Here is an 18967-nt window from a genome sequence, read left to right on the forward strand (position 1 = left end):
AGTATTTTGAGATTTGGCTATCAGACAAACCAGTTTTGTAACCTCAAACAAGTTCTGTGACCTTGTACCTTTACCGAAAATAACACTGAACAGATTAATCTAATAAGATAATGACATAATTCTCAAGCAAAAAAGTCCCGAATAACTTACAGAATGATATTGTATCCCTCCGAAAAAACTAAGGCATAGATGAATTACAAATCTGAGTTCGGGAAAATCTATTTTCAATTAAGGGTGTATGCCAACTTCCACGAGGTACTTTCACTTTGCTGAGTTATCGTCCTTCATTAAGTCTTACGTAACAAGAATTAACATAACTAGTAAGGTTAAGGACCATGTCTACCAAATCAAACATTATGTGGTGACGGATGTTTGTACATCGATAACAGCGACCAACATTAACACCATACGTTCAAATATGTATCAATTATTATTTCCCTGAATTGCTATATCAGAATTGACTGGTTGATTTCGATGTCATAGGTGGTCAAATGTATTGAAAACATTAGCAAGAGTGAGATGAAAATTTGGAGTATAAGATGAGTGAAAATTAAACTTTTTTTCCGAAATACCAGAAGAACCACGGCCACTATATAACATTAATTATATATTAACTATACAACATCAATAACATTATGAGTAAATCTTTACTATTAGTTATAAAACTATTTATTTTTAGTAAAAACATCATCATCATCATCATCATCATCATCTTCTTCTTCTTCTTCTTCTTCTTCTTCTTCTTCTTCTTCTTCTTCTTCTTCTTCTTCTTTTCGTCTTATCCCTCGCCGTCTAAATTTCTAATTTAGTTGACGATGGTAAAGGTGTGCTGACGCTTCTGCTTCTTTTAATTGCTTCAATCTTTCTCTCTTTCTTTTCCCATTTCTCCCTCTTTCCTTCTAGTCGTTTTCCCTGTTCTTTCGAGCACGCTCTAATTTCTCTTCTGTTGATATCCTGTTTGGTTTCTCTGTAATTAGAAATCTTGCCAATTTCTTACAGATTTTCTCCCGTCTTTCTTCAGCCTTCAATTCTCTGTAGATCCGTGCCCTTTCCAGTTTTTCATCTACCTTCACCTTATCGTTCTCATGTGACAGATTTTTCGTCATCTTTGCTTCCAGTCGCTTCCGTATTTCTGCTTGTCTTTCCTCTCTTTTGGCTGCCGCCGATTCTCGTCGGTGATCAGACAGTCGCGCCATTTTTCCTTTCCGTCGTAGTTCTTCAGTCCTCAAAACATTTGCGTCTGCTTCTCGTGTTTTAGAAGGCAGTTTAACAACACTTCTTGTGGTAAGGGGAGATAACTTTCGGGGACGTAAGGAGACTGACTGACTGTCATTACTTGGTTATGAAAAGAAATTGAAGAAGAATGTGTATACAAAATCGGATGCAAGGATTGCGACGCATCATATATCAGAGAAACAGACAGGAGTCGGGGTCCGGCTCAATGAACACGAAAGAAGGCAAGAACTTCACTAGATAAGAGCGAAAACATTCACAGTTCCAGATCATTAAATCTGCACTTACAAATCATTCCACACAGCGAAATCATGTCATTGACTGGGAAAATAAAAAAAAATAGTCGACAGGGAAAACAACATTTTTTTTCAGACTGGATACGCCGCAGCGGGCCAGTACTGAATAGGACGAGTGGGGTCAAAGACTCTCGCTTATTAAGACCAAGTGTTAAACAAAGCGTAGCCGAATTGACTACAGTACATGGTTACCACCTGGTGTATTATTTTGGTCTATAATCTATTTACCATCTCGTCACACTATTTTCGACCTTAGTGTTCATAGGATTATAGAGCAGCCGAAAAAGTTGGTCGATCCGTACCATCTCGTACACTACGTACGTCAGTGCTAGTATGCTCAACACTGGTCATTTGTCTGACGAAAGTATATTGCTGTTTTATACCAATCATAACTTGATTTAAATCAAACTAAACGATTCATTATCAAAAGTGTACTTCGTCAGAAGGTACATCCATTTTAACGGCTAACCGTCCCCGTTTTATCCCCACTAAGCTGACGTCATAATGGTCGCACACTCGCAATGTCATTGATGGTACCTAAAAATTACACTTGTTTCACAAGGTAGCACTACAGGGACCTGACACGAATTCTCAACGGTTAACATATTAAGTATGGATCGTGGTTTGGGAAACCGTGTCAAGTCCCTGTGGATGGACGAATGAATAGACGCACAAGATTCCTCTGACGCCTATCTTCAGCTCACATTAGAAAACTCAATGCTAAAAAACAGCTGATTGAAGCAAGATCTGTTTCGACGTTACAGGAATGGACAGGTAACACACAGGTGCTTGCTTACGTCACAACCGTCTTCAACACGATGTACCTTTAAGTACTTAAGTATCTTCCATGTTCGTATCAATAAAAACTGTTTCGTAGCAAGACATAAGGCTTGAAGAGCCAGTCTCGACAGAAAGCGGGCGTTATCATACCACGTAGTTTCTGTCGAGTGTTGGGCTGTATCAGTTGCGATGTGACGTGACGCCCCATCAGCTGATTCCTACATATGAAGAATGATATTGAAGAATTTGTATACTTTACTCACTGGGTCTCAATCACTCCCGTCCGGTGATACATAGCCGAGATCCACCGTTCATACAAAATTGATTCCTCTTTACCCAAGAATGCTTTAGGCCAAATTTGGACAACTTCCATGTAATCCTACAGAAGAAAAAGGATTTTAAAAGAATTTATTCTATTTCTCCTTTTTGGCCCTGCCCACCCGCCCCAAAGGGCCGAAACCAAACGTTTATTAAATACGTATTCCTCTTCATCAATGGATAATTCAAACAAAATATAGACAAAATCCATTCATTCCTACAGGAAGGGTTGATTCCCCTATTGGGTCCCGCCCCTCTGGCCCCAGGGAGTCGAGACCCATGGTTTATACAAAATTAATTTCTCTTCACCCAAGCATGCTTCAGACCCATTTTGGACAATATCCTGCAATTCATGAAGAACAGCATAAATGAATATATTGTTCCCTATTTGGCCCCGCCCCTTTCGTCCCAGAAGCCTTACACCACGATACATTCAAAAGTGACTGCTCTTTGCCCAAGCATGCTTCAGACCAAATTTGGACAATATCATGCAATTCTTAAAGAACAAGATATTTTTTATAGAAGATTTATACAAAACTGATTTATCTTCACCAAATGATGCTTCAGACCAAATTTGCCATTCATGACTAGTTGCATTTTTAAAAAAAAAAAAGTTGATAGACGACGGACGCCGCGGTATCCCTGTAACTTACTTGACCCTTCAGGCCAGGTGCCATAAAAAGGTGAAAACATTATTACCAGATTCAGTGTACTCCAGTGCCGGATTTGGAGTTTACCATCTCAGCATCACATGGGGATGAGAGGAGGTATAGTAGATGTCTATAAAAATACACATAATTAGTGAAACCTTATCAAAATGATTAGTCACAGAAACAAGCATTGAGGAGTCAATCAACGAAAATACTCCTAAAACAATCTCAAATCAGTTTCCTTATAAGCCAACTTGAATAGACTGGTCTCAGCACCGGCTAAATGCTTTCGTATATATGTCAACTATGAATTCCAACGTCAGAATATCTATTGCTTGATTTGACGTGTTAACTAAGTCTAATCAATTTGTAGGAGTTATTTCCCTTTACTAATAGGAGGTTTTCCTAATCTTTCTCCACTTCAATTTTTAACCATACATTTGAATTTAATATATTGGTCGAAGCTGCCTTCTGTATGCAAAGTCGTGTTCCATGTTATTTAGTTAAGTTATTTAACCTTCTAAATGAACAGTCTAATTATATTGATTACTAATGCATTTTAATTAGTGAAAGCCAATGGTATGATTTCAAAGTGTTTCTTTTTTTTAATTTTGTAAAAGGAAGGATAAATGTTGAGAGTTTTAACGTGTAACATTAAAAATGAATGGAGAGCAGTAGATATATATATAAATTTACACCACCGCTCTCGATTTAGATTTGTATTGGTTTTATGTTCTGTGTTTGTGCTGTAATTTATGTAATATTTGTGTCCAGATAAAGGGGCAAGTTGCCTCGAACATTTGACAATTCGCTTGTCCGTACTGTTGCTATTACTTCATTGATCATATATATATCTTCACAGTGCATTTTTTAAAAACAGTGCATATTTTTATATACTATTTAAACATACAGAAACCAAAACATACCAGATTCTGAAGACTTTGTGCTGTGATGTTATGACATAAATACGATAAGGGAAAGTTAGATAAAAGAATATAAATCTAACTTAAAGCGACCATAATGTTAAAAAAACACTACGAGAAAACGATATAAAACGCTCTATTTTCCAATAGTATGTTACAAAACTAAGACTTTCTGTTAATAACTAAAATTAAAAGTCACTGCAACCATTTTTATTGATATCTCAAAAATAAAGAATGTAAACATTGCGGTCCTGATCTAATTTATACATTATCGCTCGTAACCCTGATGCTGCATATGCGTATAAGCCTAGAAAGAAGCAATATGGAGGACGCAAATACGAAAAGGCGACGCGGACCTTAAAGTTACCTTACAGAAATTGCCAGAAAGCGTAAGAGGAAGGAGTCGGACCAGAAAAGAGGACAGGCAAGAATTTATATTTGACAGGAGATCGATAGATGGCGAAATATGAAGGAGGACCTTGGACTGAATACGGATTCGGAGTTTGCGAAGTTGCTGCTTGACTGGTTAGCTTAACGTATAACGTATCGGCCTGTCATTGATTATGATCCAATGTCGAGTGTTTGACGCGTGAGTATGTTATGAACAACACTACTAAAAGTGTTATCTGATAAATGTTGAATGAAAATAGTTGTGTTATTCGCTTGAATTTACTATCGACAACGTGTGTTTGTTGTTGACTGCAAGGTGGGACCCAATTAGGGGTATTCGTTCTAAGTGTAAAAATATGACGGTACTGGTGTTACTGTAAGAATAACAACCGTGATGATAAACATAGCTTTCACAATAAACAGTGCAATATCTATTAATGTGTACAGATAAAGTATAAATTCCTGTACATTTCTGCACAATGAGTTTTTTCTTTTCCGATTGTATTTACCCCCTTTGGGGCCCACTAGTTTAGCGACCACGATTGACATAGATAATTCTCGCACGACAAAGCCAAAACAAAACGAATTAATAAGATGGATGGTTAGAAATTATATATTATAACACTATAGAATCATTTACTGCCAACAGGAATTAGCAGAAAGGCGCAAAAGCAAGTGTCATACATAAGACATGTGTGTTTGTTTACGTCGTAATCTGTTTTTTCTTTGCGGCGGATGTAAATGACTTCATCACGTGACAAGCCATGTGACCCACTCGGCTTTCTTCGAATTAAACCGAGCGTGAACATGATTATGAACAATAGTTAAGATAAACTATGTTCCGACGCCGAAAATATGTACAAAAACAACAAATTTGACGTTATTGGCGCATGTATCGCTTTATTATGGATATATTTTATCATTCATAAGCCGAATTCTCCATTTCCCGATACTGAAATCTAAGGTAATAGCCGCTTTAAATTAAACTTCTTTCATATGGTGGCACTACAGGGACTTGGGCCGAATTCTCAACGGTAAATGTATTAATAGAAGATAAGTTTGGTTATCTAGATTTATTTCAATTTATATCAAAATATACTCACGGTGACCTTAACTTTCTACACACGATAAAAACTGTTCTAAATCGAAACATTTTTTTAAAGTATACGTTGCATATACATGTATCCGGGACTCGGAATTATTACTTGACCGTCATTTGATCGGTACTGTAAAATCAATTTTAGATATATTTGTATATCTTCTGTTTTTGAAGCAAACTTTTGCTGTTATAACAACACAAAAGTTCGTTTCATGAAATCAACAAATCATAGTTTGTCAAGGAGTGACGTAACCGGAAGTGATCTTCAGGACCTAGCTCTGTAGTAATATTCTTTAAAAAAAAAACAGCTACCGTTAGATTTAAACACTTGGATGTTGTGGTTTTTTTCACGCATTCAAATTCAGAAAATAAAAAAGATATATGACGCATTTATTACGTATGCCGGTCGAGCAGGACAATTCAAGTAGTATTTAAATGGTATCTCTGTCACACCATCACGCTGTATAAGTAATATGTATCTTTTGCACGGCAATATTCAAATCATTTAAAGGATCATTAGCTCCACACGTACTTTTGGGCTCTTTGTAAAGACAAATTTAAAAAACACGCTATTCAATCTGATTTGGAACGGTAGGTCTAATCTTGTATGAAGGCCAGCCAGACTATTTCACGTCTTCGAAAATAAACGTTCTTTAAAACATCCATTCAAGCATCGAATATATTTATCTGCCGAGTAGAATATATACATACAGGACTGGTAAATACCACGATTTATATTGATCTTTTGTCTATACATTCTCAACAGTGGAAATTGCCCGCCTGAAACCATTGAGACATAGACAATCCCTGAAGCAATACACATAACTGTTTAATTTCAAAAGACCTATGAAAATTTGGAACAATACCTCGCGTGTGTGATTCTATCGCAGGACTTCGTAGTCAATCGTCGGTATGTACACAGTGGTCGGGTTTTCCTTGTGACATACACTGTTTGGTTCAACATGGATTTAAAATTGTAGATGCTTGTTCAAAAAGTTTAAAAACAAAAATGATCTACTGTTTTGACGACTTTCAGTTAAAACATCTTTGCGATGTCATTGAAGCTGAGCGCCGGGTCCGAGAAAGGCTTTACAACGAACTGACATGGACAAATGCTTGGTCACCAGGGGGTCGTACTCGGGGTCACAGACCCAGCTCTGGTAAGAGTCAAAAACAGGCACTGAAGAAACGACCATCATCTGCCCGGAAATACGATGATAGATGCGACTCTGATACATCACGTGACGAAGAATCTCTCGTGAAATATCGGCCAAGTTCCGCAAGACTTTCACGTGAGAAGGTTAAAGATGTTTCACGACGGAAGCCAAAATCTAATGTTTTGGAAAGTAGGTCTGAAGCATCGTATGAAGAGCGTCCACGTCTGAAAGACCGACCTCACTCTGCAAGGGAGTCCCGTGAAAAGGTGAAGGATACCGTGAAAAGAAAACCAAGGACACTTGCATTCGAAATTGGATCCGAGTCAAAGTCTGTAGCTGTAAAATGGGGTTCAGACCCCCGGAATCTCTCAGTGACTATGGGAGACGGATATGGGAGAAAATCGCGAGCATCGAAAAATCCGGAACCGGAACATGACAAGTTTGTTATCAGTAACTTTGGAAAAGGGAGCTCATTCAGTGTGGATACAGGAAGAACATCAAAGGACCCTACCAACATAACTATTGACAATGTTCGAAGGGGCTCATCCGCTCCTAAGGAAACACTTCGCGTGACCGGAGGAGGCACAAACGTCGTTATTCATAATCCAAAAAGACCAGGTCTGCCCAGTAGAGGATCGAATACCATTCATGTAGCAAGCGGAAATTCCGATGTAGTAGTTCACAAACCACACAACCAGGACAGTGATTCTAATCAAAGTGACATAATTCGTAAAGAAAGAAAGCCAAAGAGTTCTCTCAAAAAGATAAAGGACACAAGCAGCGATGTTTCTCAGAGATACAGTGTTATCAAATTTTCTGAAGACACGGGAACCCAAACGGCATGGATGGATACAGACCCAGATCAACAGCCTAATTCCAGTTCCGGTCCTCCTTCCCGGCGTATTAAATTCATGGGTGAGGATCGAACGCACCGGGAGTATAAAACCGCCTTCGTTGATGACCAGAAACTCGTCCGACCTATGACAGATGATGATATTCCACTCGTGGTAGAAGTCGTGCAACCTGATGAAGACGACCACGATGATGTAGATGAATACTCGGTACAAGAAAACGACCACAGACCGGAAGTTATACACTATATAGATAAAACAGTGCCTGCTAGAGCTATCGAACCGTTCGAGCCAGTATTTATTCAGCCACATCCGGTATGGGAGGTAAGCATTTTTTTCACGAATCGACAGAGGAGTTTTGGGACATCAGTGCTTATGATATACTTATTTATACCTTAAAGTTATGCAACTACCCGGTTATCACTTTTAAAACATGTATAGGATTTAAAAATAAGTTTCCGTTTCATATGAAATTTTATGAAACGAGTTTTTAATTTTGTGTGAGCCTCGGGGAACTTCACTGGATAACAGGCGAATTATGTCCTATATCCAGTAGTATACGTGTATAATGACACTAAGAGGAGCTATGATTGGGTTAAGGTTTCCATTATTAATAAACAAAATCTTACATTCGATTCCATTCCTTGTAAGATGTATCAAACTAGTCACGAAAATTTCACTGTTATCAGTAAAATGGAATTTGATGAAGAGATATCCTGAAACTCTGATGTTGTCCATATTTCATCGATCAATTGTACTTCGGAACATTTGATTTTGGGAATTCTAGTTTGAATACATGGCGACTGTGTAACCACAGGTCGAAATTCTATGAATCAGATTAGTTGAGAAATGTCTTTGTTACATTCTAAATATCTATCAGGGACTGTTTATCCATAGTGTTCGTAACATCCTGGGCTTTTTTTCTAGCCGGAGATCAGAGAAAAACGCCCTGTCACTCCGAAGAAGGTGATATCCCGACCGCCCCTCCCCCCGCGTCAGTACCGGCCCCTGGATGTGTATGACCGGAGGAGTGCTGATACCAATGACCGATTCTTGGTAGTTAAGACTCGGGCTCCGCCGAAGAAACCACCACGCCCACTAATTCACTACCACCAACATGATGACGCTGTTTTCTCTGTGTACTAATGAAAAACGTTGCTTTCTCTGTGTAATAGGAAATGGTGTAGACTTCTCTGTGTACATACAAGGAATGATACAATTTCCTCAAACTCACCATTCTCAGCATAAGTTTACGGTATAAACAAATGTACTACTTAGTTCTATGTATCTATTGTATCAAAATTGGTTTCTGGGCCGGAATATATCCATAGCAAACGTGAAATTATCTCATTTTCTTTAGTAATGAGACTTGTCTTATTCAATTTATCGACTAATGTACCATGTAGGTCAGACTAGACAAGATGTCGGAATCCACATACCTGTATTCACAGATTGGAGCGTATTTAGATATTTAACATGCACACATGTGTTGAACGCATGTAGCTGATGGAGAAATGAAAACGGGACTGAATCCTTTTCTGTTGGAAAAAATGGGCCAATTTTCATTTCATGTAGAATTATACTGTTCATCGTCCGTTTAAAAGCGACAGAATCAACACAGGACTGATTTTATACAACAAGAATAATAAAGATATTATCACTGACTGCTTTATTCCAGAAAGTAGAAGTAATACATAAACTTATATACAACATAAACTTATATACAACATAAACTTATATACAACATAAACTTATATACAACATAAACTTATATACAACATGAAACTGATATACAACATAAAACTTATATACAACATAAACTTATATACAACATGAAACTGATATACAACATAAACTGATATACAACATAAAACTTATATACAACATAAACTTATATACAACATAAAACTGATATACAACATAAACTGATATACAACATAAACTTATATACAACATAAACTTATATACAACATGAAACTGATATACAACATAAACTATATACAACATAAACTTATATACAACATGAAACTGATATACAACATAAACTATATACAACATAAACTGTATATACAACATAAACTGATATACAACATAAAACTGTTATACAACATAAACTGATATACAACATAAAACTTATATACAACATAAACTTATATACAACATAAAACTTATATACAACATAAACTTATATACAACATAAACTTATATACAACATAAAAATTATATACAACATAAACTTATATACAACATAAACTTATGTACAACATAAAACTTATATACAACATAAACTTATATACAACATAATACTTATATACAACATAAACTTATATACAACATGAAACTGATATACAACATAAACTTATATATACAACATAAACGTATATACAACATAAACTTATATACAACATAAACTGATATACAACATAAAACTGTTATACAACATAAAACTGATATACAACATAAACTTATATACAACATAAACTTATATACAACATAAAACTGTTATACAACATAAACTTATATACAACATAAACTGTTATACAACATAAACTGATATACAACATAAAACTTATATACAACATAAACTGATATACAACATAAACTGATATACAACATAAACTTATATACAACATAAACTGATATACAACATAAACTTATATACAACATAAACTGATATACAACATAAACTGATATACAACATAAAACTTATATACAACATAAACGTATATACAACATAAACTTATATACAACATAAACTGATATACAACATAAACTTATATACAACATAAACTGATATACAACATAAACTGATATACAACATAAAACTGTTATACAACATAAAACTGTTATACAACATATGCAATTAGTGGCATGCTTACAACTATTTTAGTACTACGAGATAAATATGTATGTTATTTTTACTGTATCGGTACCCTTGTTTCTAGTTGGTGTTGGGAACTCTTTGAAAAGACAAGGGTCCCTGTTGTTGTCCCCTTTTAAGGGTTAAAATCGGTTCCCGCTAAATTCGTACAAGGATATTTATAGAAGATATACAGAGAGTGTAAAACATAGATAGTTGTTAGTATTGAATAAGTTGTTTATTATCTACAGACACCGCCAATAAAAAAACATTCTGAAGATACCAAATGTCGACAGTAAATATGTAGCAATGTATCCCCATGGCTTTGACATTCATGGTTTTTGTAACTGATTCATTATCACTTTATATACGAAACGTTAAAGAGTAATGAAAAAAAAACTGATATAGAGAAAATTTAGAAACATTCAGGGACGACGAAATCCCGGAAAAAGCTTTCGATTTTGAACGCGTTCAACCTCAGGTTGTTTCATACGCAGTTTTATTATTATCATTATTTGTAAACTATAAAGCTGGAAATATACCAAACAAACTAGAAAACCTAACACTATATAACATGATAAGTATTATGTCATTGAATATGTTCAATTAAACAAGAAATGCTGTACTTAGAATGATTTCTGAGTTTGTCTTTGTTTAGTAGGATTCTGCATTCTGTGTGAGACAAAGTAGTCATTTAATCAACACTTCGTGTAAAATACTAATTTCCACCTATGTTTGTCAACCTCAATCCAATGACGTCACACCGACAGGATGTTGTGGAATGAATGCTGAGCAATGCCGACAAGATGTGTGTTGTTAACTGGAAGATGTGTGTCGCTAAGGGTCGGAATCCCATGGTTTGTAGACAAAATGTGTGTCGCTGAGGGTCGGAATCCCATGGTTTGTAGACAGAATGTGTGTCGCTGAGGGTCGGAATCCCATGGTTTGTAGACAAAATGTGTGTCTCTGAGGGTCGGAATCTCGATGTTTGTTGACAAAATGTGTGTCACTGAGAGTCGGAATCCCGAGGTTTGTAGACAAAATATGTGTCGCTGAGGGTCGGAATCTCGAGGTTTGTAGACAAAATGTGTGTCGTGAGGGTCGGAATCCCGAGGATTGTAGACAAACTGTGTCGCTGAGGGTCGGAATCTCGAGGTTTGTAGACAAAATGTGTGTCGCTGAGGGTCGGAATCTCGAGGTTTGTAGACAAACTGTGTGTCGCTGAGGGTCGGAATCTCGAGGTTTGTAGACAAACTGTGTGTCGCTGAGGGTCGGAATCTCGAGGTTTGTAGACAAAATGTGTGTCGCTGAGGGTCGGAATCTCGAGGTTTGTAGACAAACAGTGTGTCGCTGAGGGTCGGAATCTCGAGGTTTGAAGACAAACTGTGTGTCGCTGAGGGTCGGAATCCCGAGGTTTGTAGACAAACTGTGCGTCGCTGAGGGTCGGAATCTCGAGGTTTGTAGACAAAATGTGTGTCGCTGAGGGTCGAAATCCCGAGGTTTGTAGACAAAATGTGTGTCGCCGAGGGTCGGAATCTCGAGGTTTGTAGACAAACTGTGTGTCGCTGAGGGTCGAAATCTCGAGGTTTGTAGACAAAATGTGTGTCGCTGAGGGTCGAAATCCCGAGGTTTGTAGATAAAATGTGTGTCGCTGAGGGTCGGAATCCCATGGTTTGCTGACAAGTTGAATATCGTTTAAAAATGACTTCAGTGAATTAATCAACGACCACTTCCTGATAATTCGGGACTCGTTTGTAAAACAAGCATGTTAAGGAGAAAGGAGACGGTATATGCTATGCTCACATACGGAGTTTAACAAATAATACATGGTATAGAAGTCGCAATTCTTTACAATCTTGGGTCATGTCACGGGTGCACATAATGTAACCAGACACACATTCAACGATTTTATCATTCCACAGACCAACAATATGTGACATAATGTGTAGTGCTCTCCCGTGGTATTGATTTAGCCTCCTTCCGGAATTGTTTAATTAACAATACATGATGATCAGTGTTTAGTCAATAGTGGTTATTTTTATCGACGTAGTTGTTTACAGACTCACCGGCAAATAAAATATTGACATTTGAATATAATGAATTTGTCTCTCAATGCTATTTTAGCTTCGTCAGTCTGCCGGTTGACTGTTCCGCCATTAAATGTCAGGTAGAACACAATTGTTCTGTACAAAATCAGAAAGCATCACACGTATAGGAATATGTCAAAAAGACCAATACAAACGATACGACGAACGACAAGGCGAAAACACCGTTCACGAAGGTCTCATGAGAACGAATGTCAGGGGAGACAACAGACAAAAATGCAACTTAACATTTGCCAACGAACATCAAGGGAGATAACCAGGAAGTCACGTTATGACCAAAAGCAAAGAAGCCATTACATACGTACATAAATACATTATTGCGAATTCCATGCATGACAGGTGCTAAGGGAGATAACTATTTGACACTGATCGATCAAATGATATAACGGTGCTTGAGACGAAATATTACTTTTTTGAAACAATATTGTTCAGTTTAGTGTAAATCAGGACGAAAACTTAAACACGTCTATAGGTGCTTCAGACAGAATTATCATAATCCATTCCTGGAGAACGGAAATACCATTAGCGTCAGCAGTTTTCTTTAAGGAAAGATGGCGTTATAGATTTTGTATGCGAAAGGTATATCAAACGCCACATGTACATAATGAATGTAAACTCTCGGTACAACAGCATGTGTGGTACACTGTTTATCTTTAAAAAAAAATTAACACCGTGTTAATTTATGGACACTGTTCAATAGGGACACGCACGTGCCATCTCCGAAGCGACCAGACTGGGGGTAGTTTAGTTGTGTATTCTCGTTGACTGAACTCTAAACTAGCTAAAATCAACCAGTATCAGTATAAGCAATCGGTGGAAACCACGTGTCCCCAGCTGTGAGTGGCACCCGTCATAAACATGGTCACTAGGAAGGCAAGATTGCATTCAGCGGTCACATGCACGTGCGATCACGTGATAACAAGATAAGATGGTGGATAAGCATTGCCGAATGCTTAAATTCTTTGACATTTCTTAAATATATTGTCAAATATTGCTCCAAGGTACTGTCTCATTTGTATTTTGAAGCCACATGTCATCAAGACGCCGTCCAGTAGGCCGAGTTCACTGGACTGATTGCCATTAGTGAGATTTCGCTAACTTCAATCTACTGAATTAAGGACCAAATAAATAAAAAAAAACCCCGTTTACTTTGATCCTGTTCAGATGACTTATAAAGTCAAACTCCAATGACTATTTTCATTTAACTAGACTGTTCTGTATTTATATCAAATATTTATAGGTTGTGGTTTCTAAATCGATTGTGATATTTCTGCCGGTAGATTGATGATAAAGCCTCTTGCGAATTGATGGTTTACATGACATAGTGACGTAATGTTATTGATGTTAGCTACACAGACATTTCCGTACACATCATTTTATCTTATCGTCAATAGAATATCGGTTATAATGATAAAGGGCTTCTCTAGCTATCGGTGCCCCATCAGCTGTCCTGATGTACGAAAGATGACAGTTCAGAACGTCGTCCTATGAAACGGAGACATGCACGTTAAACATACAATCAATGTCTTTGTGAACATTGGCATTTTCGGTTGATTACGTCGTTGCTATAAGCAATGCCTGCTTTATTTAATGACAAATTTAATTAAGTATTCAAAGTGTTATTTCTCCAAGAAAATGTGACATAGAATACTCAACATTACAGTTTGTTACGAACATGGTGTTATAATGATATATTAAGTATATACCATTATTTTGATCAGATTTGTTAATGACGTCATAAACAATGGTTTGATGTCGCAAAATGACACTGATTTCGTGTGAGGAAAATAACAGCAGCTTGATACGATGTTTACTAGATACATTAAATGTACATAACGCTTATCCCACCAATACATGCATATAACAACTGATCTAAAGAAAGATAAATCAATCTATGTATTAAAGACGAGTATATGTGACAATGGCTTTAAGAAACATCTGTTATAATCAGTATGACCTTATCAATGTGCCCCATCAGAATGCACTATTCTTATACAGATAATAATTTTATACCTATATATTATTTACTTGTATATATGTATAGACAAGCTATATTGATATAATTTCTATTCAAATGTAAAAATACAGGCAGTTCAGACGATTTAAGGTCTTGTAGAAATACAAATACATGAAACTTAGTATGTTGTAGTGAATCGTGACGGGTTTTTTTACAGCAGTGTACAACACTAACGCCGGTATATATATTGTGTGTATTTGTAAGTAGGCCTATAGCTAACGGTTTATATTACAAGACCGTCTTGACTTCTCTGATAAGGTTCCAATAAAAAAGATTACAATTGTTTGTGCTAGCTTACCTACCTGGGGAAATTAATCTAACCGAATTACGACCGTATCAACAGTAAACTCGTTTATGGAGAAAATATGCAAATAACATATTTCAGTCACGAAAAAATTGATTTCCTGTCGTAGTGGCCGTGGAGGATATTTTATGTATCAAAGCAAGACTCAAAGTGTTGTTGATGTTGGAACGGATTGTCATTTACCTACCCACAGGTGAAGTAGTCAATTACGGTATAGGTGAGGGCATACACAGGTGCGTATATTGTGTACATCCGTCACTTGTTTGTGCTACACGGAACGTTTATAGAATCTCACGTTTTAAACCATATGGGTCATTAGTGGAATGTACAATGTATTATATATATACGTAGAAGCTTAGGTTGATAGCTGTATAAGGTCTCCCTGCTGGTTTAAATCATAGGAACTGTTAAGTATTATTGGACAACGAGATATACTTGGACAACAGGTGTGATATATATGTTTGCACGCGTGTTGGATTGTCTACCTGGTCAGTTTAAGGTGAATGTTTAAAACTAACAACCTCGGTCTGTAGTGGTTTGATACCGGCCGGACATGAGTTACAAGTGTTAACTATCTGGTAACATAATGGTACAAGGAAACAGTTCGCCAAAACGTGTCATGTCGGCAAGTCGGCGGAAAAATCCGTCTCAGCTAGCCGAATCGGAGGCTAAAGAAACACCGCGACAGGCACGTGTCAAGAAATCGACTTCTAAATTTGAAAGAGGCGTACAAAATATGTTGGAAACGTCGGAGACGTTGGTTTCTGGGGAAAAGTCTGAAAAGAAATCGAGCAAAAACTCGAGAAAAAGTGAATATTCTAATGAAAAGCGTATAGTTAATTTAAAAGATGTGAAAAATTCTAGTGTAAAGGAAAATATCATTGGAAATGATAAACTTACTAGTTCCCCTAAACTTATAGCTAGTAGAGATTTACGGAAGGCGAGCATAGGGTCGCATGACAGTATGAGTTATCGCCCCTTGAGACCTGTTTCCGGTCCCAGTGACCGTCTCGTGAGACCTGGATCCGAGGATAGCGTAAGTTCGACAATCAGACAAGAAAGAGAAAGACTGTCTTCCCGTAAGGACAGTTCTTACTCGACCTACATTGAGATTACCCATAATGCATCAGAGGACCTCATAGTGGTAGAAAACGCCGATTCCGATTGGTCTAACAGTGATGACCTTATTCCTGAAGTTGAGGAAGTCGATCTTCAAAAGTCAAAACCAAGTGCAAAACCGGAAGTTGATGAAAAAAAGACAGAGAAAGAATCAAATCGACGAAGAAAACGCCGACCAAGGACAAGGAAAAAGAAAGAGAAGCTAGGACGCAGGTCAAAATCAGCAAATGACGGGGACGAATTTAAAGCCCGTGCAGACCACGTGATTGTAACGGACTTGGAACATATTACACAGGAAGTTCCTGCTGAACCTGTCTATGTACCACACGATATATGGGTCGTAAGTACTCATTAAGTTACAGTTTTTACAGTAATATGTCTAAGATCAGCATGTTCAGAAAATTTGTGTTGTTGCTTCTCTATAAAAGTGTCATCTTTTAAAGTAAAAATCTATTTTGTATAAGAAGTAAATAGTTTTTCCTTTAGAATTATTTTCTGTTTCTAAGCCCAAATTTACCATCCGTGCGTCTAGCGCAAAGTTGTTACTAGCAACAGGTGCCTCTCTATCTTGCTTACATGTCCTAATATGTATCAATCTTATTGCAAATGTTCCGATGTTATTTAGATTCCGCAACGTATAAAATTTCATATTAATAGTATACATATCTCTTCACTAGCCCAAACGACGCATGCGCGAGAAAGGCAAGCAGACGATGGTGCGTGTAGGAGGAGGTTTCATGGACTTGTCCTACTATTTACATCATCATGTACCAATAAAGGTTTATCAGCCAAAGCCGTACGCCCAGCTCTTCAACAAGCACATGTTTATGGTCAAGTCTAAACGTCCAGAATTAGCTACTGGCCATAAACACTATGATCGTCCAAGTTGGACGACCATGAACAAAGGATTCAAGGCCTTCGCCTGTATATAAAACCACAGAGAAATCTCGAACGGATTGATATTTCTGAATGTTGACGTTAGCTGCCGAACATTACCGAGTATCAACGAGTATAAAGCAGTAATCTGGAAGCTCTGTGTAGTTCTTAAGACAGTAAATGTAGTTATATGAGTGATAAAAATGTGCCATATATATATTATCTATGTTCTTACTCGTAGTAGTTTTGATTTGTTAATGATTGAAGGCGTAATTCACAGATATCACGGGTCGTAGTGGCCCGAACCCCTATTACATCGTTGGTACGTGTTATAGAGAATATACTTATGTATTGTACAGTAATTACATTTATAAGTATGTATATTCACGTACCTGGCCCCTTTCAGAACTATCTCTAATTTACCTAGGTAGAATAGCATTTCGCATGAGTTAGCATGTTGTGTTAGTTTTGCATTACCTTGAGCCGATTAGAATTACTGCCATTTTCCCCTTTAATGTATTTTCCCCTTTAATGTATATGCCCATAATGGAAGGCGTCGTACTCAAGTGTATTTGTTGACATTTGTCACGTGAATATTCAGTCAATTATCCAGTCACTTATATGGGTAATATATCGAACTCAATAAGATGATCTTCAATGTAAATTATATATAATCAGGTAATACCATTCAATCAACCCATGTACCTGTATAGATTGATTAATTATAAACACAATTCAGTGATATCACATCTCATATCCAAATTAGTAATATATTCTTTGAATGAAATTGATTTTTGTTTAGATTAAACACCTTGATGGAACTGTGTGTTATCTCCCGTTGAATTAGATGCATTTATTACGTACACAGGGAATACCTTTCATCCAGGCCATCTCAACCCTTGATTTCACTTTTTAAAAGAAAGATCCGAAATGTCTCGGTTGGTATCGTGTTAGAATTCCTGTATTTAATAAGGATTCTTTCTTTTTAAAGTTTAAAAAACATGTAATTTATTATAAATTAAAAACAAAATGGTTATATTAAGTCTATTTTTTGACGAGTAGATCATTTATGCCACTAAAACATCATATTCCTTCGGTGTTTAGACAAGGTCTTGATTCCCTAAATTGTCATTATTTTGTATCGTATGTTAACAGTACGTGTCCCTTGTTTCTATGTTTATGCAATGCCAGATATACGAAGGCATATTTCTGGTATCGACTTACCAATTAACCATGCCCATTTGTCCATTTTTCAAAGATGTCGGCATAATGTAAAAAATGTAAATGTTATCATCATATATATATGTATATATATTTAAGTATATGTTTATAAATAGTTTATCATCCTTTATTTTACACTGTGTCGTCTTTATAATGATATTAAATGGGTCATTCAGTTTGTAAGGGTTTCATTTAAGATTACCTTGTAAAATGTGAGAAAATCTTCTTCTTTAATTAAATCAAAATGATTAAAAACAAGTTGTTTCTTTCTGATTATTACGGACGGAAGTGAAACCAGACGGCTGACAGAAAAGCACAAAGGTTGGACAGCTGACATACCTCATCCGGCTCGTCAAGATGAAGGGCGCCATCTAGTTTACCAAAACTTTCACAACGGCATTAAAAATTTCTCTAATTTACGATACTTTTCCCGTCATAAAGTTTTGTCAACTTGCCAATATATGGAGCTTGATTTTTTAATTTAATGCTTAACATACATGTATTATGATTTGATAAAATCACGTATGTACACGTACGCATTCCGATAAAAAAACCGTATCTTGAAAATTAGTAAATACATACTACGTCTGATCATCTATTCATTAAAAGCTTGCGATGATAAACTAGTAAACCATTAGAACAATCGTCGGCTTAGACACATACAGGGATGGTTCAACTTTGAGTAGTCTCCCTTATATATATACGGTAAAGTATTTAAAAGGGCAGAACAGAACTAGTTCCTTTTGCTATGGTTTGACAGAGACGTAA

At 36.7% G+C, this 18967-nt stretch overlaps 3 protein-coding genes across 3 annotated transcripts; 2 read left to right on the plus strand and 1 right to left on the minus strand.

The window, feature by feature from the left end:
* Positions 1–792: 792 nt before the first annotated feature.
* LOC132552735 (uncharacterized) lies at positions 793–2908 on the minus strand. The gene is given in 4 exon segments (XM_060216931.1): positions 793–911; positions 914–1335; positions 2573–2688; positions 2849–2908. Coding segments are annotated over 4 exon segments (717 nt in total).
* Positions 2909–6698: 3790 nt separating this feature from the next.
* LOC132552843 (uncharacterized) lies at positions 6699–8843 on the plus strand. Its single transcript, XM_060217037.1, has 2 exons — positions 6699–8021; positions 8625–8843. Exons 1-2 carry the CDS (start codon positions 6699–6701, stop codon positions 8841–8843), a joined length of 1542 nt encoding a protein of 513 aa, XP_060073020.1.
* A 6726-nt stretch (positions 8844–15569) lies between these two features.
* On the plus strand, positions 15570–17034 carry LOC132552820 (uncharacterized). Its single transcript, XM_060217015.1, has 2 exons — positions 15570–16442; positions 16780–17034. The coding sequence occupies exons 1-2, from the start codon at positions 15570–15572 to the stop codon at positions 17032–17034; spliced, it is 1128 nt and encodes a 375-aa protein (XP_060072998.1).
* Positions 17035–18967: the final 1933 nt, after the last annotated feature.

Source organism: Ylistrum balloti, unplaced genomic scaffold (assembly GCF_031769215.1).
Source record: "Ylistrum balloti isolate Yb309-2 unplaced genomic scaffold, AGI_CSIRO_Ybal_v1 Utg369634, whole genome shotgun sequence".
Lineage (NCBI taxonomy): Eukaryota > Metazoa > Mollusca > Bivalvia > Pectinida > Pectinidae > Ylistrum > Ylistrum balloti.